This window comes from Bombus bifarius, unplaced genomic scaffold, assembly GCF_011952205.1.
Source record: "Bombus bifarius isolate JDL3187 unplaced genomic scaffold, Bbif_JDL3187 scf7180000009128, whole genome shotgun sequence".
NCBI lineage: Eukaryota > Metazoa > Arthropoda > Insecta > Hymenoptera > Apidae > Bombus > Bombus bifarius.
Window position 1 is genome coordinate 62,487 of NW_022884916.1, and position 25,187 is coordinate 87,673.

Sequence of the window (25,187 nt, forward strand, 5' to 3'; positions counted from 1 at the left end):
GAGCGTCCGAGCATACGCGTGCACCCGTTCGTCTTTCCACCAGAAAGAGAGAAGAGGGCTCTCTGTCGTGGCTTTTGGCATTCCACGCCTTCGAATCCGGCATTTCAAATTTTTTCACCGACACAGGGCACTACGGAACGGGAATAAATTTGGCGGGCCGTGACTGCGCCTTAATATTCCAACAAGCAGACAGAAAAATAGAGAAAGAAACGGGCACTCGCGTGTCTCAATGCTTGTAATTTATTTTTCGATTAATTCCCAATCACCAGCCGATAATTTTGATGTTTCCAGCTGATGATAAATCGAAAAAGTGAATAGAGGACTTCCAGTAGAATTTGCGTGATTCATTCTTGGCGTTGATTGGCGTGAATTGTTCGTCAAGACGTTATTTTTCCAAGGGTATAAAAATCTGTCAGTTAGGTGGAAACTATCAATTTGTATACGAAAGATACGATCGTATTTGAAGATTGTATCGTAGTCATCTGATTTATCGTGCAAATTTTGCACGTGACACTCTATATTAAGTTTGTTGTAGCATTAATTAATCACAGAATGTTACAAGAAAACAAATTTGGTTTGGCAAATATAATGGCCGATGTTATGTAGATATGTGTGGCGGATCGGTATCAATAGGACGCCGACAGGTCGAGCCGCGGGTACCAACCGCCAACACTAGAGGGCTACGACGACAACGAGTCTGTCTGTCTAACTCGCTAGTGGTCGAATATACGAGCGATTGATATAAATACCGCACCTAGCGAGACTCACTCTACGTCTAAGGCAGGGACTACCGAGCATAGCCTTACTGACGAGTCCACCGGTAGTCCCGGGACGAAACGCTCTCTCTCTCTCTTTTCATCCGCCTCATTGGTGACCACCGACGACGAACACGCACCTCTGGAGAAGGAGTCAGAAGGAGCCAGCCGCCTCGTCCCCCCCATGACGATCAGCCTTCCATCATCGACGACGGGCCATTCCCTCTATCTTGTATCGCGCTATATGGCTTCGAGGTCACGCTATAGCGCTAGGGGGAGGCTGTGTGGCGAATCGATATCAACAGGACGCTCACTGGACGAGGCATCAACGCGGCGCAACACCTCCCGGGCGATCCGCGGGTACCAACCGCCAACACCAGAGGGCTACGACGACAACGAGTCTATCTGTCTAACTCGCTAGCGGTCGAATATACGAGCGATTGATACAAATACCGCACCTAGCGAGACTCCCTCTACGTCTAAGGCAGGGACTACCGGGCATAGCCTTACTGACGAGTCCACCGGTAGTCCCGGGACGAAACGCTCTCTCTCTCTCTTTTCTTCCGTCACATATGTAATGTTCGAATTTGTAAACTATTAACTTTTTCGACAAGGAGGTATAAGGAACAAGTTAAAGTAGACGTCATGTTATGAATCATCTGCGAGATATAAAAGACTTCTTTTATGAGGGCTCAACACCTCGTGAAATCAGATTTTATTTATAACATACTTTACGATTTTGATTTATTTGTTTGAGGTGGTATGTCGTGATAGGGTCGGAAGGAAAACTCAGATTTCTTGAACGATAAATGTTTATTCACTCTAATGTCAATGAGTACACTTGATACAGGATTCGCGATTGTATTCGGTTCGCGAATGCGCGGTTATAAGATAGAGCTTGGATAGCTACGATTCGAGATACGCTGCGAGTGCGGACAATGATTGCACGAGATGTCGAGAACTTAGATAATTATTCGGCTCGAACCGTGTAAGTATAACGATCGTGATATACTGCGGTAACTCGCGGTAATAGACTGACATTTTTGTCGCGATGCTGCTGCGGAGGAAGACTCGTTGGGATGTGTCTAAGGATGCGAAGGCATCGGATTCGTTGAGAAAAGCTTTGGTTCGGAAAGTGAGGGAAATGTACGTTAATGTTTATTGGCTAATTCGTGTTGGTCGTTGGAAAAGGATGCTAGCTGCCCTTGAGAGGGTGTTGCTAGCGGGCAGCGTCGTACGTGAGAGATAGCAGATTTCTCGTGTGTCCCCGTGGTAGGTGGTCGACTTCGAGACTGATAAACAAAGACTGTTTGTCTCTTTGGAGGACCTTAGCTAAAATAAATCCTAAGATTTATAGCGGTCCTTAGGCTAGCTGGAAATATTCGGTACGAATGTATCGACATCTGGCAATCATCTTGTCCGCAGGTATAGGGTCTTTGCGTCGTGCGTCACGCGACGTAAACTGTTGGGAAGTTTACTGTCAAGTGCCGCCACATGTTCAAGGAAAATGTATTTGCAGCCGGTTATAGCGGTAGTTACGTTACGGATGATCTATGGGAAGATTCACACGAACAAACCTTTATGGACTAACCAAATTTATTTTGTTATTAAAAACGATCTACAGAACCGATCGACGACTGGTGTTCAATTTAAAAATTGCTTCTCTATAAAAGCAAGAAATCTAATTTACATCGTGTTCTTCATCTGTCGCCTCCATATACATCCTGGTGGCAATAAAATTCTGAATTTACGAGAAATCCGTATTTCGACTTAAGCTTATCGATGTTACCGACTGGACAAGGCCTTCGAGAGTTTAAATTAACCGATCGACCCTTCGTTGAAAGGACGAGCAAGTGCCAGGAAACTATCGCGGGAACGCTCGTAAAAGCGCGCAATGGTTCGGCGTGGTAACTAGGAAGAGGAACAGGTGCGACTGAATTGTAACGGTTGTCGTGACCCCTTTCAAACGATCCGTGGCCACCCTTCAGTTTCGGCGTCATTAACCCTTCCCTTCTTTCTTCCTGGTTCACTTAGAAACGAAGAAAATTCCGGAGGTAGTTTGCTCTTAGCAGCTGTCATTTTTTTTTCTTTGTTTAGTCGACACGAAGCATTTTGGAGAATTTCTGTGATTGCTTCGCGAAAGTACAGAGAATAAGAAAAAGCGCTCTTTGTTCGTTGACGACTTTCTGTCAATTAGAAATAAGAGTAAACAGCATAACAGTTTTCTTCTTTGCCACTGTATACGTAATTTTTGTTAGACTTTAACAACTCGTATTTTTCGTGAGCAAATACTGTCGAGTGGTTATACACTGTATATGTGAAGCTTCGTTTTCTTCGCGCGAAATATCCATGTTGTTCTTTCTATACTTGTGTTCATATATCATGACGTTCAGCCTACACGTGCCCGAGAATGTAATGTAACAAATAATTGGGTTCGAGCTGTAAATCTTTCATTTGCAGCATGACGCGAATCTAACAATACTTCTTTCCTTGTTCAGATCATGAATATTTTTGTCGCGTGCAGGTAGAATCATATGTCTAGAGTATCCACGGGTTTCGTGTTTACTTATTTCTTTAACTAACTTCGGTTTTAACCAACTTCCTATTAACCAGCAAATTAATCAAATACTTTCAGAATCAATGACAAGAATATGCCGAAAAGTGTCGAAAGAATTTTAAAGGTACAATCATTTTCCTAAAAGTTATCTTGAGACGTATTGTATCGTTAGTCTCATAGAGTTAACCACTTTTCTCTAGAATAATACTCGAACACAGCTGTAGCTTTCTATAAATTTCCTCGATATTCGATTGAATTTCCCGAGATCGTTTCCAATGACGAGATCGCAGCAGTTGTTACGAAGAATATCGGAAGAGCGAAGAACGCGTATGTGTGTCTGATCCATCATTCACGATAGTCTCTACGGTCCATGCGTATGATCCATCATCTGCGTAACCGTTTTACATTCCTCACCGTGGAAATGCCGATCCGCGATGCTATTCTCGCGCGCACTCGACCGCTTAAGAGTGTCGTGTAAAATTAAGGTAAAAAGTAAGGAACTTGTTAATTTCCGACAAGGAGATAAAGTTCTTTTTATTTTTTACTCAATTTATACAATTTTTTCGGTTCGCGATGATACACTTTCGATACTTGGATTAGTTAAGAATTTTTTTATTAGACTGACTGGATGATTTTGAAGGGAGCATTTATATTCTTCCATTCGTTGGAGTGGGAGAAGGTTTTGTTTATACTTAGTGTAAAATTCGGAGAACGGCTGGAGTGATCGAATGCCACTCAGGCGGCTGAGAACGGATGCTGACCGGACGGTCACACGCGATAAGGCGTTCGGAATTTCGGTTTGTTATATACAGCTGCTCGAATTTCGTCTGTGACAAGAGCATCGTCCAGAGACGTTTCCATCATACACAAATAACTTTGTTTTTCTTCTTGCAGTCGGAAGCGTGGAGAATTCGATGTTTCTGGCTGATCTGTTGTTTTATCATTTGCGCGGCATTTTTTCGCGGTTAGAAGAAAGATGAGATTAATATCTTTGTGGTATTTTGATACTTATCGATCTGCCGATAATGTCGGTGCTGGTAGGGGAAAGCGTGGTTGAGAAGAAGCGCGCTTTTTCGATAAATTATGAATTATGGCTAACGGTAATTCACGCAATTTACATAATCTAGATGGAACAGACGCTTTTCAAGATCGCTTGTCGACTCATTTATGTTTATAATTTTCAGGAGAAGAAAATCTAAACCTTGAATATATTCAATTCGAATATGTACTGTAGCCTAAATTCGGGTCTTTTTTCGGCTTTCAACGATATCGATTTTGTCTCGATTGACTTCCTGCCGGTTTACGTGCTTTTATTCTTCCTCCTTCTTCTTCTTCCGGTGTCCAATGATTCCTTTGAAAATCGACGCGGTTCGTACCGAAGCGTACGCTTCCGATGCGGAAAGTACGCGATCGAAGCGCGTGGCTTCTGACCGGAAGCGTAGCCTTGCAAACGCGATTAGATTGCATTAGCTACGAGACTGAAATTAAATCTCGAGTCGGAATTGTATTTAATTTTCTTCGGGAAGTTCAATGCCGGAATCGAAAATTAGACGATTGAATAGGGATTCCTAGTTGATTTTAGACGTCCCTCTTCCTGTAACTCCCACCGAACTTGCATTGGGCGTTGTTCGTAGGCTTGTCGTGCGGCAAACCGTTTCGCAAGAGCTTATTTGCATTTCCTCTAACTGCGGTTCGCATAAGACGCGTCAAAGGAATATTGACTACTATCTATTAGGTCAGATTTTTTCACTATTTTCTGCTTCTCGTAGGATTGTAATGTTACAGTACCGGTAACACGAAGCTTGATCTACGGCAAATAATAAAATATCTTTGAGATTAAAAAATATAAAGATTTGAAAATTAGGACATTTGAAAGTTTGTACTTACTCGACTGAATTGCTATTAAGTGACGTTTAAAAATTTTAATCACAAGGTTGAAAGTAATATAGTTAGTAATTCTAACGAACACCTATCCTCAGATAGATTGGTATACACACGCGAGTCGACCGTATTCTCCGGAAATGAAAACAACTACATCCCTGGAACCTGGAACACGTGATTTTCCGCATATCCATTAAAGCAACATCGGTCAGTGACTCGTCTACGGTGCAGTCGCTAGACTCAATTAATGACCACGTTCTGGTCGTAAATATAGAAAAGGCAGCGAGATATTTTAGTTTGTTGGCTAACTGGGCTGAGGTTGGGTCAATGTTTCTGTGGATTTCATTTACCTCTTCCGGCCTCCTTATATTTTCTGAATTCTTACAATTTCCGAGATACCAGTTCATAGCAAATTGATTCTTATTATGGCGTAGGATATAGTAAATCTTATTGTCTAAAAATACAGGAAAAGATTTCATTTTAGATGATTATTTCATTAAAAGATTATTATTTTTTTAACATTTTATTCAAGCGTTTCTTAAGACATTTGTTCAAAGAGATGTCAGGTTATAAAAAATTGAATCAACCTTCCCAAAGCTCCTTAACCTCTTGTTATTTTTGATAAATCAATAGCATTACGCAATATATACCGTGTGATTTCCCTAGACGATCTAGTAGCACTCTTCTTTACAACCTTCTTTCAAAACGAGAAACAAGAAGAGGATTTACCAAATATCATTGTCATCGAAGCGCAGAGACGCTCCGGTGATTCTTATCTCCATTCATCTCTCCGAGTGAAACTATTTGACGTCGCCTTGAATAGACTCAGACAGTTTTGTCGGGGGTCCGTGTCGTCGCCTGTAGCCAGCTCGCACGATCGTGAATGGAAAGACTCGTATAAAATCAAAGGGCCGACAGACTCTTCCTGCTTAGACGAGATCAATGAGATCTCGTTCAATAGAGAAGTTACCTTCTCGACCGCCGGCGCCGTATTACCCTTCAAAGTCACCGGAAAGTCATATAAGCCAACCGATGCAGCCTAACCTTTATCCACAGATAAAATAGGTTTCTCTTATTCCATCTGAATTTCTAAAGAAACCAAGACTTGATTTCAGTCTGGTTAAAAGCTTCGCTCGATTAAAGCTGTTTTTCAAGCAATAACCTACTTTGTGAATTTCATGCACGCGAATCCAAGTATGTATGCGGCAGAAATGAAGCTTTCGTGCATGTCTAATTGTAAGTTGATGCGAAACAATGCGCATGCGCCGAAATCCCACCACTTTGCGGACCCACATTGTGCCTTTTATTAAGGCGCCTTGTTTGTTTACTCTTCTCGAGCTAATTCTTCACTATTATTATCTACATTATTTTCACTGGCTAACAACTGGTTGGTCTGCAATTGACTAACCAATACAAATTTTTCGTTACGTGCATATATTCGAAAGAATTCGAAATTAAATTATCATGTATTACGGGCAGTTACGATAGAGTGACACAAAGCAATCTGTGTTTGAATGCCTCCACTCGTGGACAATATCGATATAACCTAAATGCGATAAATCGCGAACGTTTGATTCGACTCATGGGAAATTTACGCGTTTTTGAATCGTTCCGAGTCGCACGCGAAATGCAGGTCAGAGAACCGTCTAATATTTATTGTTGAGATCGTGGGCTTGATCTTAATGGCGCGGCGGCACGCGATTCTTTACCAACTATGCTCCTTCACTCCAGCTCTCGACCTTCTTCCCTATTCAACTAGCTCGAGCAGTGAAATTGACTCTGCATGCCTGTGATTTTGACAGGGAATGGGAGTCGAGTTCGTAGTGAATGCACATTGTGTATACGTGTTTTAGGTGGTTTGTGTGAGTTTGTTGCGGAGATTCGAGACATTTATTTAACCTCTTTATCATATTCGAGCCTGTGCGATATAACCATATCTTAAATGTAATAAGTTTTATTTTTTATTGCAAAGTTCTTGAAATATATAATGCACACAATAAGTGTATAATATTTTATATATATAAATTATATTTAAGAAGTTTGGGATAGTTTAAAGATGAAATAAATTGCTTTTTAAGTTTAATCTCTTACTTTCGACGAAATCAAGTTTCTCTGGAATTTGGTGGAGTTTAAGATTTGATATCGGTGTCGTTGGAGTTATGTGACACTTTAAGGTGGAATAAATCTAGCGAGGAGTTTAAGGTGCGGCAAAGGAGCGTGGAATGTTGCAATAGAAATTTATTGCAGTGTTAGTGCATTGGTAGATTGATCAAATTTACGTGTAGCGTGGGTAACCAATGGTAAATATTTTGCAATGTGTATAATTTCTCAGTAATCTGAAGCTTATAAAATCTATTGACAACTAATGGAAATTGTTGATTTAACAGATCAATTTTAAATTCCTCGTTAATCTAAATTTTTTTAATCCTATTTACAGCTAAACCTTACGACGAAAAATTAACGAAGTGGAATAAAAATGGCATTGTGATTCTTCTCGTCGTGTATTGGTGTCACATCAAATTTAAGAGACAGTTTTACTTGCGGATGTTGCATGTTACGTTGGTGAGGTCGACGAAAGCGTAAAATAGGAACTCGTCCGAAATACACTAACGCGGAAGGTTAAATTTAACGCAAAAGGCTGAGAAATTAGTTTAGAACTCGAAATTTCATTGGTACGACGCTCTTGAAACGCATTCAAAGAGGTCGGCGACCTCGAAAGGGGATGAACGCAACTGTTTCGTGGGAATTTCTTATTGTGGCTTATTTGGATGAAGCTGCTTTAAAATCAGCGCTGGATTCGTCTGTATTTTGCCCGGAAATCATAAAATGTTTAGGCCAGGCGACTCCATGTACAGAAAATGTTATGTCCACTTTTTACGTCCGTAGAATTCAACTCTTTACTACTATGCACTTCTTCTCCAAAAAAATATCGCGTTTCAATATTAAAAAAGTTTCAATAATATACTATCCATTAGAAGAATGATAACATGATAACCTTACAAATTATTAGTATTAACAAATTCTTATTGTCGTATAGAAATGCCAACTATTGCTTCGGTAAAACAAGCAAAGGAATTTTACAGGTAAATTTTACAAATTACAAGTCATCTTATAACGCAAAATACGACGTGTAAAATTGTCTCAATTTATTAATAGTGTTAATAAATTATTATGATAAAAGATGCAGGAATCTTAGCCTCATGAGAAATTAGAGATGAAAATGAGTGGGAAAAGATTAATCACTGGTCCTCCTAAAAAGATGCAGTCCCATGGATGGATGATTGTGCGAGTATTAAAGCAGCGCAAAACCGTTCCCCGAATTCTCATCCCGGACGTCGTACGACCAAAGACAAAAACAACTCACTCGAGGGCATTGCGGAGAGACATTCATCGAGGACACAATAGTATTATTCCAGGAAGTGCTAGTTCTTCCTAGATTCCGGTTACAATGTTCTTAACGCATGGAAATTAATCTTGACCAGGAAACATCTATAACGGCATGTATTTTCTGCCGTGATTGTAAATCTGTTTGGAACATGCGGTTTGTCCGTTAATCTATGCGCTGTTGTTCAATTGAGTCAATATTATTTGTTGGTAGATTAGTGTGTGCAAGAGCGCTCTATCCATTATTGTCCAATTCGAGCACGTATTGGTAAATTTCACACCGGCAATTACGGTGAAATCGTTCGTGGTCGCTGGAAATTAGCAGTATCGTTTGCGGTCGTGAGCTGATTGACACTGCGTGAGCGGGGAATTATGTGAAGCAGCTTTGCTTTGTCGTTTCATGCATTTAATAGGTTTACGGCGGTGGACAGAGTTTGTAAAAAATGAAGACAAGGTAGAAAAAGATTATTTTTCATTTTTTACTATTAGATTATTTTCAAAGTGATCTTTTCAGTGAAATATGATTGACAAAAAATAAGATCTATAATTGAATCATTATAGAAAATAGAATAATATTGATAATAAAGAAATAAAAATCAATTATAGAATAACATATAATAATAATAATAATAATAATAACAATAATGTGGATAGACTTTATGTTTACTTTTATATGTATAATGATACTGTTTGATCCTTGAATTAAAGTTAAGATTAACGTTGCGATTATGATTATCCTTTGTCTGACTAAATATATTTGAAGTATCAATTACAGTAGAATTTTTGAAAGATTCTTGGCTGTTAAACAAAAAACTGGTTCCTTTATATTTCGCTCAATTATCATAGAATCGTGAAACTGACTTTCACTTCAAATTTTGTCTGTTTCAGGAGTAACAAGTACCTGCAAAAATCATCCATCAGCCGGATATGTGCTGTCGGAGGGTTTTTCATTAGCATTCCCGTCTTTCTAACTGGTAAGAACCAATTCCTTCAATTCTGTCAACTTTAACCTTTTGAAAGATACTAGTACATAAGTTATACGTTTAATTTTTCTTGAATTCAGGCATGAATCTAAAAGATACTGTGAACTATCTCTGAGTGTATGAAATCAGTTTAGAAATCCAATGGAAATAAAGTTAATTTTAACGCCGAATAGTCATTATTTTTCTTAGAAAAATAAAAAATGATCGTCTTTTAGGGAAGTTTTAACAGATTAATTTATAAAGAGCTGAAACAGAATATTCATGTCATGCATGAATACGGCTGGTGGATGGATCGAGATCTAATCTAAGGTTTACGTTGTGTCATGCTAGTTTACACAGCTATCATTCGCTCGATCGATCGTTAAGCTGTTGAACTCGATTCAAGACGGACATTTTGACTCTGTTCAGAAGAAAACTGCGTTTTAATAAATTTGGCGGAATAGAAATTATGATAGACTACAATGTTTTTTTAATTATATCATAAAATTTATTTATTTTTTTTTTAATGTCATGTTAGAAACTTCAAATACTGTCCAAAACTTCGAACGTAATCGTTTTAGAAATTTGTAAATTACTTAACGACCAAAAATATTGAATTCTCTATTGTCTGAAGATAGATTCTCTATAATTTAAGTAATTTATTCGTCGAGAATTGATATATAAAGACTTAAATAATAAATTAATTGAAAAATAATTTGCGACTAGTATTGAAAATTTCAATGAAAAGCATATGTATATAGTTTACGCTTCGAGAATTATATGTATTGAGAATATGTATTTGCGCTGATTCTTTGTCCCGCTTGTTATGGCATACGTGTTATAATGATCCTCTAACAATGCTTTCAGGTATGATATTGTATACATTCATCCAGTTTCATTCGACGCCGGTGTCACGTAAAATGGATACTTGGGTTGCGAGAGAAAAGAAAGCTGAGTCGTAGCCCAACTATTAATTCTCTTTTATCGAACTTTATTATGACTTTGGCACTTACAGTAGAATAACGTTGAACAGAGAAAGGAGTGTTGTACAAGAACAGCAACTAGAACGAGAACTCCCCGGGCTGGGTGAAGTCTCGGCTTATATACACCCTGGCTTGGGGATGTTGGGGAGTTTGGTGTGGATTCCAAGGAGTCCGAAAGTCGGGGTTGGGGCCTTATCTCTGATGGGGACTAAGATGCGTCGCGGCGTTGGCGTCCGACAGTCGGGAGTCGATGTCTTTTCTCTGAGAGGTAATTGGTGTCACACCGGCAATCGTTACGTCGGTTTTCATAGGCCTTGGCATCGTGTTTTGTGGATGCGCAATGGTCCATAACGTCTTCGTGTGGCAGAGGGTAAGAACATATCGCTATTAAAAAAGAAAACGAACACGTTCAAACACGTCTAAATCATCTTTTATGTGTATTTTACCCGGAAATCATTTTATCGTGAAATTTTGTTTTTCAGAGTTACCATAATTTATCTGGTAGAGTTCATAAAAATTTTTCTGAAATCAATTGCAAGCTTTTAGGAAACCAGGATTTTTCACATTTTTAAGAAGCGTTATAATTATATTGCTGATCTTTATACGTTCGTGCGAAATTGAAAAGTACGCAAATGGCGCAAAATGCATAAAATGCGCTAAAATATACGTATATAAGAAAACAAATCTCGATTAAAATTTTATTTCTTTGATTATGTTTGTAAAACTACAAACTTGTATAAAAATACGCATTCTAGTTATAAGTGTTAAAACATTCGATCTAGTCCTTATCACATTCATGAAAACCTCCATTTAACCATTCGTTGTATCAACAAACATTCATATGCAAAACTTACCACCTACCACATCCTCCGCGTATTAATATAATCCCCTTTTATAAATTATACACTTTAGAGTGGACTGGTTGGGTCAGAGTGATATAAGCTTACAAGTTCTCGAGCAGTTCTACCGAAGTTACATTTACGTTTGCATAATTTCACCGAAAAAGATACTCTGTAGAATGACAGGTTCGTTTGTTTATGTGATCCGCGATCGCAACTATTTCAAGGGGATTTTATAAATAACCATACACACGATATTCAGTGTATTTTCGTATTCTCGTTTATTTTTGGGAGATTTGTAAAACTGTTGAACAAAATAATTGAGTAACGATTATATTTGCTGAGAAAAAGTCTTTTTCTCTGTACCCCTCCTTCTACTTCAAGCATGTAGTATTGACAATAAGATTGACAATGGCTGAAAGTAATCCAAAAGAGTTTTCACCATGGTTATCGGTAACGAAAAAGATTTGAATCATCTTTAATACTTATTCGTAACTAGAATCATTTCAACTAAAATGTAAATTCTTATATTATAACTTTTTTAATTTGTTATGGCCCCTGACTACAACCTAACCTATCATTCTTATTTCGTAGGAGAAGACGAATGCCGTGAAGGCGTTAGCGCGCGAACAGTGCGAAGCGGCGGTACAGCTGCAGCGTCAGCAGCAGCTGCAACAGCACCAGAACCAGCCCCAGCTACAACAGCAACAACAACTACGTGGCCCGTTAACCATCCACCATGCTGGCTGCCCAACGAAAGTCGGGCCCGTGACGAACCAACTAAATACCAGCCACGCAACGCACGGCCGAGCTGCACAGTACCAACACTATCATCACCATCATCATCATCGACACGTGTCAATGTCTCCACCGCCCTTGTTGCTCTCATCGCCAGCTCCGATCGCGGCGACGCACAATCATCTGAACGTGAGCGGACACAGAAACGTGGTTACGCCACCGGATATACCAGCAGATAGATCGCCACCGAGTCCTGGAAATAAGCTAAATAGATCGCAGCATTTGCCACGGGAAGCAACCGGCAGCGTCAGTCCTGGTCTTCCGGCTGCCACATTGGATCTAAGTAGCGCAGCAACCACCAATAGTCCGCATGAATTGTCCACGTTAGTTTAGAAATTTGGTCCGAACATTATATCTTCACATAGGATTGGAGATTAATAGTTGATAGTTAATTTACACATCGATCTTTTTATTTGTAAATTGGGTCGTGGTTTAGAGTTGGTTTGTAAAAATTCGGTCCTAATTGTTAAATGATGAATATTGATTAAGAATAATAGGCATTGATGTACCAATCTTTTTTTAACTTATATACTTGAGCACACGCATTGGAGATTTCACTTTTATTCAGTGAAACAGCAACTTCATTACTCGCTTATTCAATACGGCAATTGCATATATTTCATGGACATTTTAACAATGTTTTGAATAATTTCTAACGGTACAATTGTGATGAAGTGAAAAAAATCGTGATAAGAAACAGAGAGAAAAGTTGCTCGTTAATGAATATTGACCAGAAATAAAGTAATTTCTAAAGAATATCCCGAAGACGTCGTAGATATTACGAAAGGAATGATTAATTTATACCCGCGTGTATCTTGCCATTACCATACTATTATTATTATTATTAATATTGTTAGTAGTACTCGATTACATTATTATTAATATTAATATTATTGCCTTATTATTATTAATGTTATGGAACCTCTAGTCCTAGGTTACTTTCGCTGCCACGAAAGGATAAGATTTTCGAATTTTTGACTATTACGTGTAATTCAAGTTTTCCTGTTGCGCATGCGCAGTAGAAAGAAAGTTAGCGGAACTCAAATCTCGAACTATAGAGAGTTGAAAAGTAGTAAAAGTAAAAAAGCACGAATAACATTTGTATTTGTGCTGGATTAAGTTTGATAATTGAAAATTGAGTTTGATGATAACATTTTTTTCGTATTCGCTTTGGTAAATATTAGTTTTATTTAAAATTGAACAAAGCATTTTATGTTTTTCAAATACGGTACATAATCGTAATATCGAATTTTGTAAACTGATAGTAAGAAACTCTATAATTCGAGACTGGAACTTTGATCAAGTTCACATTGAACGTAAACTGACTTAATTTTGTTATTTAAGCGTGTATACTATACGTGTTTGTTCCTTCTTCTCTTGTGCGCAGGCTATAGCTTAATTACTTCCAATAAACGCAGTTATATCGAATCAATGACCGATACAAATTTAGATATTAGGATTATTTAAACAAGAGATTAAAAACTAAAAAGTATTGTTTTTATACTGCATATGTACATATGCAATATGAACGACAGTTTGTGTAATAATATGTACCCCTCTTCTTAGTTTACTTTTGTATATTTTGCGACATTTGATATTAATTTTATGAGGAACGTACTTACACTTTATCTTTGTAATTAAATGTGAAATGAAAGAAAAGAAATGACATGAGAAAAGGAAATTCGATGTATGAGTATATACGAATTGACGGAATTAAAATTTAACGCTATATTTAAATAGAAGACGTGAAATATCTTGTCATCTTAAAATAACTTGATCATTCCTATTCTTTTACATAAAAACACTTTTCGACTGTAACTTAAGAAAAATGTCTGCTAACGTGAAACGTGCCAGAAAAAATTAACAACTTCCATTAAATTGGCAAATTTCTCATTAATATCGTAAAACTCGCGTTTACAAAGATCAGATCAGTGTACATAATATACAAAACAAATGCAGAATATATAAATATAGCACATACGTTCTGAATTATATTCGAATTGGGCAGGGTAACCAAGTGAAAATATGTAAATTTCACGATGTGTAATGTACACTTTATCGAACTTGTAAGTAGTGTAGAAATAGAATATTTTACACGTAACAAAATATACAAACGACAATACACAAGTTAAATTATTTGTTAGATCCATGTATAACAAGCATAGTACAAAAGTGTTTTAGCTTTATGTACTGGTAATTATGAGAAATACCAACTTAATAGATGTATTTGGTATGTACCTAGTTAAGAAAACAATAAATTATTCTGAACAGATAAAGCGTTTAGTAGCTTGTGAAGTATGAATTTTCGAAAACGTAAGTATTTTATATCTAAGTAGTTAAGAAACGCGAGCAAGGGAAATCAAACAAAGGAACAAAGTTTTTTTGTTTAAAAATATTTAATTTGTTGTTCTATTATCCGAGGTTAGAAGCGATAATGTACAAAATCTGAATAAATAAGATTCTTCAATATTATTGAATTTTAATTCTAGGGTAAAGTAATATATCCGCATATTTTATTTATATACAATATGTATAAATAATGATGTGATTTGACTAATTTTGTTGAAAGAATATTTGTACTTTTTACGTAAAACTTCAGTCTTTTACAAACTTTCTTGTAATTAATAAACCAGTAAACACAATATTAATAAAATCTATTAAAATTATAAACAAACTCATAAGTTTTAATTTTAGTCCTTAAAGGTTGAAATATTTTGCTCCAATGTCGAGACATTTGTTTTAATCCAAAACATTACTATACTGAATCGATAATGTTGCATGTGCCACGAAAATGATGATAGTGTCAGATAACTTGTTGTGAAACGAAAAAGCATTGCATGTACATTTCTGTTGTTTTGTTGACCATGAGTTTGATGATCTTTTAAACTTGCCCATAGCTAAGAAATCAAACAGTATATCTAAACGAAATTAATTTCAAATTATTTTTTAGGTTCTAAGCTTTTATCTAATCTTTCAGAAGTTGCAAAATTTATTCCACAAGAGTCTTTTTTATCATAACCAAGTACACATCTTAAAACCATTTAAGTCTTCCTTAGTAATTTCTTCTTATCTTTAATAGTAACGAAAATAATTTAGATGAACGTTTTAAAATTGACACCCTGTATATTAAAAATAAAAGATATATTTTCTTCATAATTGGATAGGCTTTTTACAATGGCAATGTACAAATATCAAAATTGCAATTATACTATAACATATGTATATATATAAGCTTCACATTTAAACACAAGATTCTTTATTATATTTTTTTAATACCAATATTTTAATAATTATAACAAGGGTTTTTTTAACAAGAGATGTATAACATTGTATACAAATTTTCAAAAACCTATAGATAATTTCAGTTATGCTCTTGCATCATTAATTGTTGATGGAACTCTTACCTCAATTCCATCTAGTTCCTTAGACATTACTATTTGACAGCCTAGCCGTGACCTGAAATTAAATATTATATAACTGAATATGTCAATAAATATATTTATTGCTATACAAATTAATACTAATACACAATAAGATTTCTATTTATCCATTTGAAAATCAACATTGTAAATATGCTAATTCCAACATAGATTTGTAATGATTATAGGGTCATAAATAAAAAACTATGAAAATTTATTATAATTTCAGTTTCGTAGTATTCAGAGATAGCGATTTGAAATTCTACATTGAGATGCAGATTTCGAAATACCCAATACTAACCTGTTTTTACATAAATTTACAAAGAAAAATTCACTTTATAAAATATTAAAAGGTAATAGAATTAATAATGTGAATGATTTGATACTGATTATTATGAACTAACGTATCTGTTAATTCATATGCTCAATCCAACATGTCTAATTCTTCATCTGTTGGTTTGTCAGGAAGTGCATCATAAACTTCTTTCGAAAATATTAAATGGCACGTACTACAAGTTAATGTTCCTTCACAAGCACCTATATCAATTATATTTTAAGATTACAACATACTTATATAATAAAGTATCAAAAGTTAAAAATAATAAGAATATTAAACTTGATAAAAATGAAAATTTTCAAATATTTTCTACCTCAAAATTATTTATTTTAAATTAAGTAAATTACGCTTCTTTAAAACATACCATATCCATCTAAATCAATTTCATCATTTACTACTATGTCTAATATAGTATCTCCAACTTTCCCTTTTGCTTTGATTCTCTCTCCACTTGCTTTAACAAACGTTATATTTACTCTGAAAATAATATTTATGAAAGATAAAAATTATCTCAATATAATTATTTTCTTTATTTTTTGTGTTTCTTCAATTAATCTTCTCTTAATTATACCTTAATTATATGTATCACTTATGATAATAGAAATAATTTAAAAATAAGATATACTTGTCTTAATAATACATAAATAAAATTCGTATATCATATATTTATAACAGTGTTATATTTTTAGTTGTTCATTGTCAATGTTGTTCTTATTAATACTATTCTATTAATACTATGTTATTTTTCTAGATGTTATACTCCTACAAAGAGAAAAATTTCTTAGACATTATTATTAGCATTATTATTTTGACACCAATTTTATATTGGAAGGTAAGTACTGAAATTCTATTAAAAAAAGAAGGAAAGCACAAGAAAATTTGTATCACTTACTCTTGTTTTTCTGAAAGTGGTTGCGTGGTCGATATTCCTCTTGTTGCCTGCAAAAAGGGCAACGTTGTGTTGCTTGTATATTTTGAATAATTTGATGCAATACCGAGAATTGATCTCGAAAATTTTTGTAATTGATTTACTAACGCCATTCCACTGTCATAAATATCATGAGTATGGGACACCCTGACCGAACACCAGATAAGTATTGCGGAAAATATCAATTGTAGATCAATTGTACTTTGTACAGAAACTTTTACGGCATTCTTCGGCTGGTATACTGGGATGTTCCTTTACTGTGATAGGTTATAAAACGGTTCCTAACACAAGTGACGTATCTCTACCGGACACGTGCTCTTCGGGCCACACGTTTTATGATACAAGACCAGCAAAATGATCAATATGTAATTTTACATATCTTACATTTTTTCCAAATGAAATATTGTTTTTATTAAACGTTTAAAACCTCAGGCAACATTTATTTCATCTGATTTCAGTTTTACAAATATATATCTATAATACATATCTGTATAAATTACGGTCTGGTTATATCAAACAGGGACCGACACTCGCTAGGGAAAACTGCCCAAAAATTGAATCGTAAAAACCAATATGAAAGACAACAAATTTCTCGTTCTGCGGAACAAATAGAAATGAGCAGAGTATCTTTATCTTTATCTGAGACATTCAAAGCGTATCACGCATACGCTAAACCTGAAGAAAACTTTCTTGTCTTCCATGTTCATTTTTCCCTTTCCATTTCCGAACGGTTTCTTCTATATTTATTTATATGTTCGTGATTGATGCTATTGACAACATACAACTAAGGGGAAATACGAATAGTAATAAATAGATGTATAATTCATTATGCAATTTTATAGAATTAAATCTTATTTATCTTCAGATATAAAAACTATATTTACCAGCTGAAACACTAACGCATATGCAGTATAATATAATCTACTTAACAATCTCGTTTTAGTTATAATATGTGATTAATTCTTTTGCTATTTCGCTATAAACAGTTTTTTGTGCATACAATATTTTTTTATAGTATTCTAATATATTGTTAGATATTGTAAAGAAAGTAAAATACAGTTATTGAAGTCTGGGAACATTCAATGTTAACCTTGCTTCAAAAAATAATCTTTCGAATGAATGGGGAATAGATTTTTAGTATTATAGTTGGTATAATGTCATCATTGTTTACAATGTGTTAGAGTTAAAGAAATGAGACAAATTAATATTTCAGAAGCAAATTCAATATTTAAATGATGTTATTTTAAAATGGCAGATGATATGAATGTTCTTTTTATACGAGGAAATGGAAACGTATGTATGGTAATGGAAACGTAATGGTTTTAATATTATTTTAGTACAAGATCTTAGCATAATAGTAATTAACAGTATCCATTACCTTTTAGTCAATTTTTGAAAAATGACATATATGATAATTTGCAATAGTTTGATAATAAAATACTTGTATCGATATTAATAACGTATAATTTGCTATCTCAAAAGGATACAGACACAGCCAATGATAATGTTTGGGACGATAGTGCATTAATAGAAGCATATGATAAAGCAATAAATTTAGCAAAAGAAGAAGTTATCAAGCGAATGGGAATGGATGTTGGAAATTCTCAACCGAAAGAAAACCTACAAAATCTTAAGCAGCCTAAACACGCAAGTAAATTACACAAGGTTGTGATTTTGATAGAATATTACAAATTTGATACAGAATATTATTAAATATATTGATTAAGAAGCAAATTATTTTATTTTGCTATTTACTTATATTTATTTGTATACACATCTTTTCTCTATAGAAATGGATCATAGGAGCACCTTGTCGTGCAATATACTCAGAGGATGGAGAAATTTATGAAGCTATAATATCAAAAATTTACGAAAACAATGGCACGTGTGTTGTAAAATTTGTAGGTAATACCTTTAGCATGATGGTTATGTCAATTAAGAAATGTACTAAAAATACATATATATATGAAGTAAAGGCTTTCGCATAGTCTATCACAGTGTCATTCAGCAGGTCCTTAACTGGGCAGGAGTACCTGTCAATGTCTATGGGGAGACCCATAGATGATATAGTGGGATATAGGGTCATGAACCATAAACATGCATGTTACTTATTGTTCATTATTAGCTGCTTGGAATATAATTCTCCTCATTAGACGAGTGATTATTACTACATATATCAAGGCAAACATTTATACATATACATTTATGCACGGGAAATTCTAATACATTGCCTGTAAGGACAGTAACTGAATGGCACTCAGTCATTCTATTAAATGACAAAAATTTCTTTTACTCTGTGTTTAGGCTATGGTAATACAGAGAAAGTCGAGTTGAGTTCTCTTTTAGAATCAGAAGGTTTGCAAAGTCAAATAGCACAACAAAAGAAAGCTTTGGAAGAGAAATTCAATGAAGAGAACGACGAGACTTGTGAGACTAATTTTTCTACAAATGTAAATTCGAAAAAATATAATGTAGAAAAAATGGATTGTGACTCTGAAGAAGCAAATGCGTATAAACATCGCTTCATACCGGGACCATCTTTCAATTCGATGACTGATATAATGCCACCTGCACCTCCTTTACCACCACAATTAATGACCAAGTAAGTACAATTTAAAAATTCTAATGGAATGCTGAATACTTCTAATATTAATAAGTAATTTGGAATAAGTTTAACATTTTATTTGGAAAAAAAAATACGAAATTTTAATAAAATGTACTAGATTACCAGATAATGATACAGACGCACTTTCAAGTATGTTGATGTCATGGTATATTAGTGGTTTTCACACAGGTAATTATTTCACATAAGTATTTTATTGTATATTAAATTTTCAATGGACTATGTTATTTCTTTTGTAGGTTATTATCATGGTTTGAAACAAGCAAGAAACAATCAAGAGAACAGGAAGAACTGTTGATTATATCAATTTTTTCAATAACAATATAACGATAATATAAGATATTAAAATAAGATATTATAATAAGATATAAGATAAATATAAGATATTAATATAAGATAATATAAAATATAAAACTCATTGTATTTATTTACTTCAATTATTTGAAATAAAGAACAGCTTTATTTTCATATAAGACTTTATTTTTTTAAAAATAATTACTAAGATAAGAAAAACTAAAAAACATATTTTTGATAAAATACACTCACATATATATGTCGGGTTATAATTAGGATTTAAGGCGCGTAATGATCCTTTGTTTGAATTAGCCATTGTTTTTCGAAACAGAGAATATATTTACGCGAATAAACAAGATTTTACAAAATATTATGAATAATGAGTTTAATAAATAATAAGATTAACAAACGATAAGTTTAACTAATAATTAGATTAAAGATTAATAAGTTTAACGAACAATAAGAGGAATGAATAATATGTCTTACGAATAATGAATTTAACGTATAATGAGGTTAACGATTGATAGGTTTCACGAATAATGAATTTAATTAACGCTATTAACAATGTTCCGGGGTTCAAACGAATCCACCGTCAACGGGATAACTCTTTACTATGTGTAGAATAATTTTAAACACAAAATACAATTGCTGAGACACTCGGTAAATTGCTCGATGTATCACTTTCCAAGGCGATCACACGAATGAATATCTGATGAAAATCTTTTTCGCTATACGACTGCATTTGTTTGTTATATGCTCGCTGGAAACATCGAGAAGGTTCCAATCGTTGTTGCTAGGCAATTTCTGTCAAAAGTTTGTTGTATACTCTTTGGAAACATCGAGAAAGATTCAAACGCCGTTACTAGGCAGTTTCTGTCTGGAGATTGATTCCTAATACAACGTGTGTCCCATTATATCGACATCTCTAAAGTACAATTCTATGTGATTTCTAGGGAGAACAATACAACCGATCCACACCTTCGTCAGGCAAAACGTTTATCCCGTGACCGTGGCTACGTTCGGCGACCAGTTGTCACCTCGAACCCACTTTCGCTTTCACAAATATCAAACAATTACAAATGACAATTGCTTAATTACAGTTATGATAAAATCTAGGCTAAAGCATTAGAAGGCTTCCTCAAAATTGCAAAGGGAAGGCTCCGGTTTTCCTTTCATCTCCGACATATATAATACAAGGATATAATACAACCGAACATTTTAAACTTAGCCTATAGCGCGTGCGCGCACACACACGCACACACATGACACACATGACACACATGCGCGCACACCCATGCGCGCATACACACGCGCGCATACACACATGCACACACATGCGAATGATTTCTCGAACGATAATCCATTTATTTATATTTTTCAATATCTGTCCTTACGATTGCGTATTTATTTGTTCCACGTATCATATTTATCTATTTGCATAACTGTAGGTGACATTTTTTTAAACAATTTTGCTAATATTTCATAACTTTTTCATTCATATTTCAAAGTGGTAACAGGTGTTTCTTTCTTTTCAAGTCTCCTCCATATCGGGCTTATTTCTAGTAGCCACGCTTGCTTACAAAGCAATTTTATATCTGCACAAGAATATCTTTCAGTACATTTTACTATGTGGTTTACAATATCTGTATTTTCTAATAAGTGGTTGCTAAGGTACAATTTGAATATACCAAGTCGAGCAACTTCATTGGGTAATGATACGTATATTTGCTTTTCGAGATGCCTGAGTAAAGCTGCATCAATGCCCCTAATAACATATTTACAATAAATATTATCGTTCTATTATACTAATAATAATGAAGGAATACTTCAAACAACACAATAACATATTTGGAATTTGGAGAAATATTACGATATTTTCTACTTAGAAAACATTGAAATAACGTGATATACGTACCAAGGGGAATTAGTTGTAGCCAGAAGAACTACATTAGAATTCTCATTAGACGCTAATCCATCCAATCTAGAAAGAAGTTCTGATCTGAATCTCTTTGCAGGTTCAGACAATATACAGTCTCCTTTATTTGTGGCGATCCAGTCAATCTCGTCGATAAAAATAATTGTAGGCGAATGACTATAGGCAAGTTCAAATAAAACCTGTTCAGTTTAACAAATGTATTATTCATTAAATATTATATTCGAAATTCCTTAAATTCATTGCCTCATCACGAATATGATATCATTTCGTTTTCCAAACAACTATTCTATTTATATATAAATGACGAAAAATAAAATCAAATCTTTTTATACCTAGAATCTCTCCTTCATAGACAAAGGAACAAAGAAACTTACATAGACAAAGCAACTTACACGTATATACTTCTCGGAATCGCCTCTCCATTTGCTGACCAATGAGCTGGCAGTTATGTTAAAAAAGGTACAATGGCATTCTGTCGCGACTGCCTTCGCTAACATCGTTTTCCCTGTTTTGTATATTTCTTGTAAACACGTACAGAAATGAAAAGAATGCGAGTATCTTACCTGTACCAGGTGGGCCGTACAGCAAAATACCTTTCCAGGGGGAAAACGGGCCATCAAAAAAGATAGGATACTCAAGGGGATACACAATGGCCTCCTTAACAGCGGTTTTACATTCTTCTAGGCCTATAACGTCATTTAATGTACAATGTACATTTAATTTGTTTACTATGATCTCCTGTGACGATACAAAGATAAAATGGCGTCTTCTCTATATTAAGTAAACGTTACGTAATTTGATATTTGAAGCGTTACTGAAATCACGTCATCGTCGATATACGTTGGACGGTTTATCGACGGGAATTTTATCGTTTAAAAGCTTTACGATACGTATATTAATCGAAAATAACTTACGCATGAGATGTCCTCAGCAATCTTTCGTAATTCCGGATTATCTGAATAAAGCTTTTCAATGCATTTCAATATCTTCGATTGCATGGATTGTTCCATTGGGACGTTAAATAGCTCTTCTGATGAACGTCCATCACTCTCATTGGGGAATAGTGACGTCACTGTCATTGCGAGATTAATATGATTCGTATTGTCATCAGTTATCTTCTGCTGTAGATTCGTCTCTTTCACAGGCTCACTTCTCGCTTCTTTACTAACAGATTTGGCTTTTGTCTCAATACTTCTACAAACACTGGATCATATTGTAATACGATACGTTGAATACGATACGTTGAATACCGTTTAATATCGTTAAATAATTTAAATTCTTACGTTTTGCTTGCATTTGTCACTTCCCTCGTCATTTCCCTTCCAGTTATTTTCTTACACAATATGGGATATTTTTGAAATTTCATCTTGTAATAATTTTCATACTCTGCAACGATAATTTCCAAATCGATGTTGTCGCAGACCCGATGTTCGGGAGATAGACGAGCTTCCCGGAATAATACATCGCTAATGTCTATATACCTAAAGAAATGTAGTTTTTAATTAATTATAGTTTTTAACTGATTAAAAATATTTTTCGCAATGACTGAACACTATAAGATAACCATCAAACAACTGTTTTATCTCTAGGTAAGACAGGCAAAAGAATGTATTTACTATATAAATCCTCGAAGATAATTTCTTGTCTTCTGCTCTTTAATTTCCAATTTTTAGATGGATAAGAATAATTTGAATTTATATTTCATATATTTGTTTATAACTAGTTAATCTACATTATCGATTGAGTTATTCTTAACTACTGAATTACCGATGTCGAATTTTCAAATTTGGTTTCGCCTTCTCTTTCCACGATGTCCACTGATTTCTATTTCGATTGGTCACTGACACTATTCAAGAGAATTGGAACTAGGAATATATTTTAATTATAATATACTCACCCATTGTGTTCCAAATAATCACATACAAGGTATAATATGTTCCGATGACGTTCCGAAATACGACTCTCCTCCTAATATAATTATTTTTTCATTACAATAATAAGTTTTTTCATGTAATTTTTTGTTACATTTGCGAATTCAACGAGTTACACATGATTTTTCATGAAACACGAACGTTAAAAATATTTGATACAGCCTAATTATAAAAATTGTTAGAAGCAAAAGTCATAGATACTATGTGCGAGTATCGCATGAAACGAACAGCTATTAAGAGAACTGCAGCAATATTACAAATCAAATAACAAAACACACTCGTCTGTGACGTGGAAATTCTAAAATCTAAAATCTAGAATATTCCTTACCTTTTTTCGCAGATTATAAAATATCTTATTCATACTACCTTGCATCGATAAATCACCGTTCATAGTGACACTTTCAAATCGCCTATCGTTTCTCAATGGATACGAGAATTTCCGTTTATTACTTTAAAAACAACCCGTCCATTACGTTTCTCTTAAAAAATTCTTTCAACTCCGTTGAAAACCGAGCATCAAACAAGAGACAAACGATTTGTTGCCATGGAAATGTTTGGTTCACACATAAGCAACGCACAAATATAATGATAGAATAGCTGAGTGTGTGTACTGTATAGTAAGATGGATGCAACGTGGAAATAGAAAGAGAACACCATGTATAGATACTTCCTGTTCTTGTTTAATCAGGCATGCACACTAGTGGACACTGACGCTGCTCGTATACCCCTGTTACATATTTCCTGTACAAGTGCGCGTCATTAGACAAGGACGGAACATCCTCTCTCTACTTCTCTATCGCGTTTTTAGTTCGCTCACGCGCTCTGTACTTATATCTATTACATTTCCACCATAAGCAGCGGCCGTGCAGTGACTTACAAAAGTTCCGAACGGTTCCATCCTGGGCGGACGGTTAATTGCGTTCGGTACTTCGAGGCAGGAAGGTGAGTACAGAATCGCTCCTCTTAGTACTCTTATTAGAAGTGTTATCATCGAATATAAGTTTTTTCAATAAATTCTTATCGTTTTACAATCTTTCTAGAATACAATGACGTCAGCAATCGATCATTTTCGCGAATTTATTGTAAATTAATTGGGGGAATATCTGGAGTTCTTTATCGGTTTCGACTGTAAAATCAGCAACTATTCGAATTTTTCATTCATAATTGTGACGTTTTCGACTCTTCCGTTGCCAAGACCCTCTTGAGAGATTTTTGGCACGTTCCATCACCCTTGTTAAACGAGTGCACATTGGTGGATATATTGATTTTAAAAACCAATACGTGAACGAGGTTTATTATCTCACTGGGACAAAGAAATCCGTTTTATTCGCGAATTTTCCGTGTTTCTTCTTAATTTTCGTGAGTGTCTGGCGCGGAGCATTATTTGAATGAACTTTTCATCGTTCAGATTATATTTCGTTTAAAAAGATTGAAATTGATGTCGAGAAGAAATGAAACAAGGTGCTCGGGCATTCCATCGTTTCCCGGGGAAAGAGAAATATGAAAAAAACGGTCGTTCTTCCTTCTGCCATTTTCGTCCATTACCAAAATGGTATGACC

At 34.9% G+C, this 25,187-nt stretch overlaps 3 protein-coding genes, 2 long non-coding RNA genes and 1 pseudogene across 8 annotated transcripts; 3 read left to right on the top strand and 3 right to left on the bottom strand.

The window, feature by feature from the left end:
• Positions 1-6,832: 6,832 nt before the first annotated feature.
• On the top strand, positions 6,833-8,835 carry LOC117213857. Its single transcript, XR_004488733.1, has 3 exons — positions 6,833-7,493; positions 7,631-8,276; positions 8,375-8,835. It is a non-coding gene; the product is annotated as an uncharacterized LOC117213857 (long non-coding RNA).
• Positions 8,836-8,849: 14 nt separating this feature from the next.
• Positions 8,850-15,012, top strand: LOC117213856 (protein nubbin-like). Its single transcript, XM_033459553.1, has 5 exons — positions 8,850-9,031; positions 9,466-9,551; positions 10,407-10,447; positions 10,791-10,892; positions 11,956-15,012. The coding sequence occupies exons 1-5, from the start codon at positions 9,021-9,023 to the stop codon at positions 12,490-12,492; spliced, it is 777 nt and encodes a 258-aa protein (XP_033315444.1). The 5' UTR covers positions 8,850-9,020; the 3' UTR covers positions 12,493-15,012.
• Positions 10,514-11,634, bottom strand: LOC117213858. Its single transcript, XR_004488734.1, has 2 exons — positions 11,377-11,634; positions 10,514-10,906 (listed from the first exon to the last, which is right to left on the bottom strand). It is a non-coding gene; the product is annotated as an uncharacterized LOC117213858 (long non-coding RNA).
• A 269-nt stretch (positions 15,013-15,281) lies between the features above and the next one.
• LOC117213855 lies at positions 15,282-17,088 on the bottom strand (annotated as a pseudogene).
• LOC117213854 (survival motor neuron protein-like) lies at positions 16,565-19,779 on the top strand. 4 transcript variants are annotated; one of them, XM_033459549.1, is made up of 6 exons: positions 16,565-16,747; positions 18,326-18,508; positions 18,634-18,748; positions 19,148-19,445; positions 19,567-19,637; positions 19,706-19,779. In XM_033459549.1, exons 1-6 carry the CDS (start codon positions 16,667-16,669, stop codon positions 19,762-19,764), a joined length of 807 nt encoding a protein of 268 aa, XP_033315440.1. In that variant the 5' UTR covers positions 16,565-16,666; the 3' UTR covers positions 19,765-19,779. The 4 variants fall into 4 exon arrangements, with proteins under 4 accessions (XP_033315440.1, XP_033315443.1, XP_033315441.1 ...); XM_033459552.1 differs by lacking the exon at positions 16,565-16,747 and adding an exon at positions 17,124-17,208; XM_033459550.1 differs by lacking the exon at positions 16,565-16,747 and adding an exon at positions 17,694-18,145.
• A 1,440-nt stretch (positions 19,780-21,219) lies between these two features.
• Positions 21,220-24,018, bottom strand: LOC117213860 (katanin p60 ATPase-containing subunit A-like 2). The gene is made up of 8 exons (XM_033459554.1): positions 23,956-24,018; positions 23,594-23,664; positions 22,980-23,177; positions 22,611-22,890; positions 22,260-22,434; positions 22,089-22,201; positions 21,676-21,875; positions 21,220-21,525 (listed from the first exon to the last, which is right to left on the bottom strand). The coding sequence occupies exons 1-8, from the start codon at positions 24,016-24,018 to the stop codon at positions 21,252-21,254; spliced, it is 1,374 nt and encodes a 457-aa protein (XP_033315445.1). The 3' UTR covers positions 21,220-21,251.
• Positions 24,019-25,187: the final 1,169 nt, after the last annotated feature.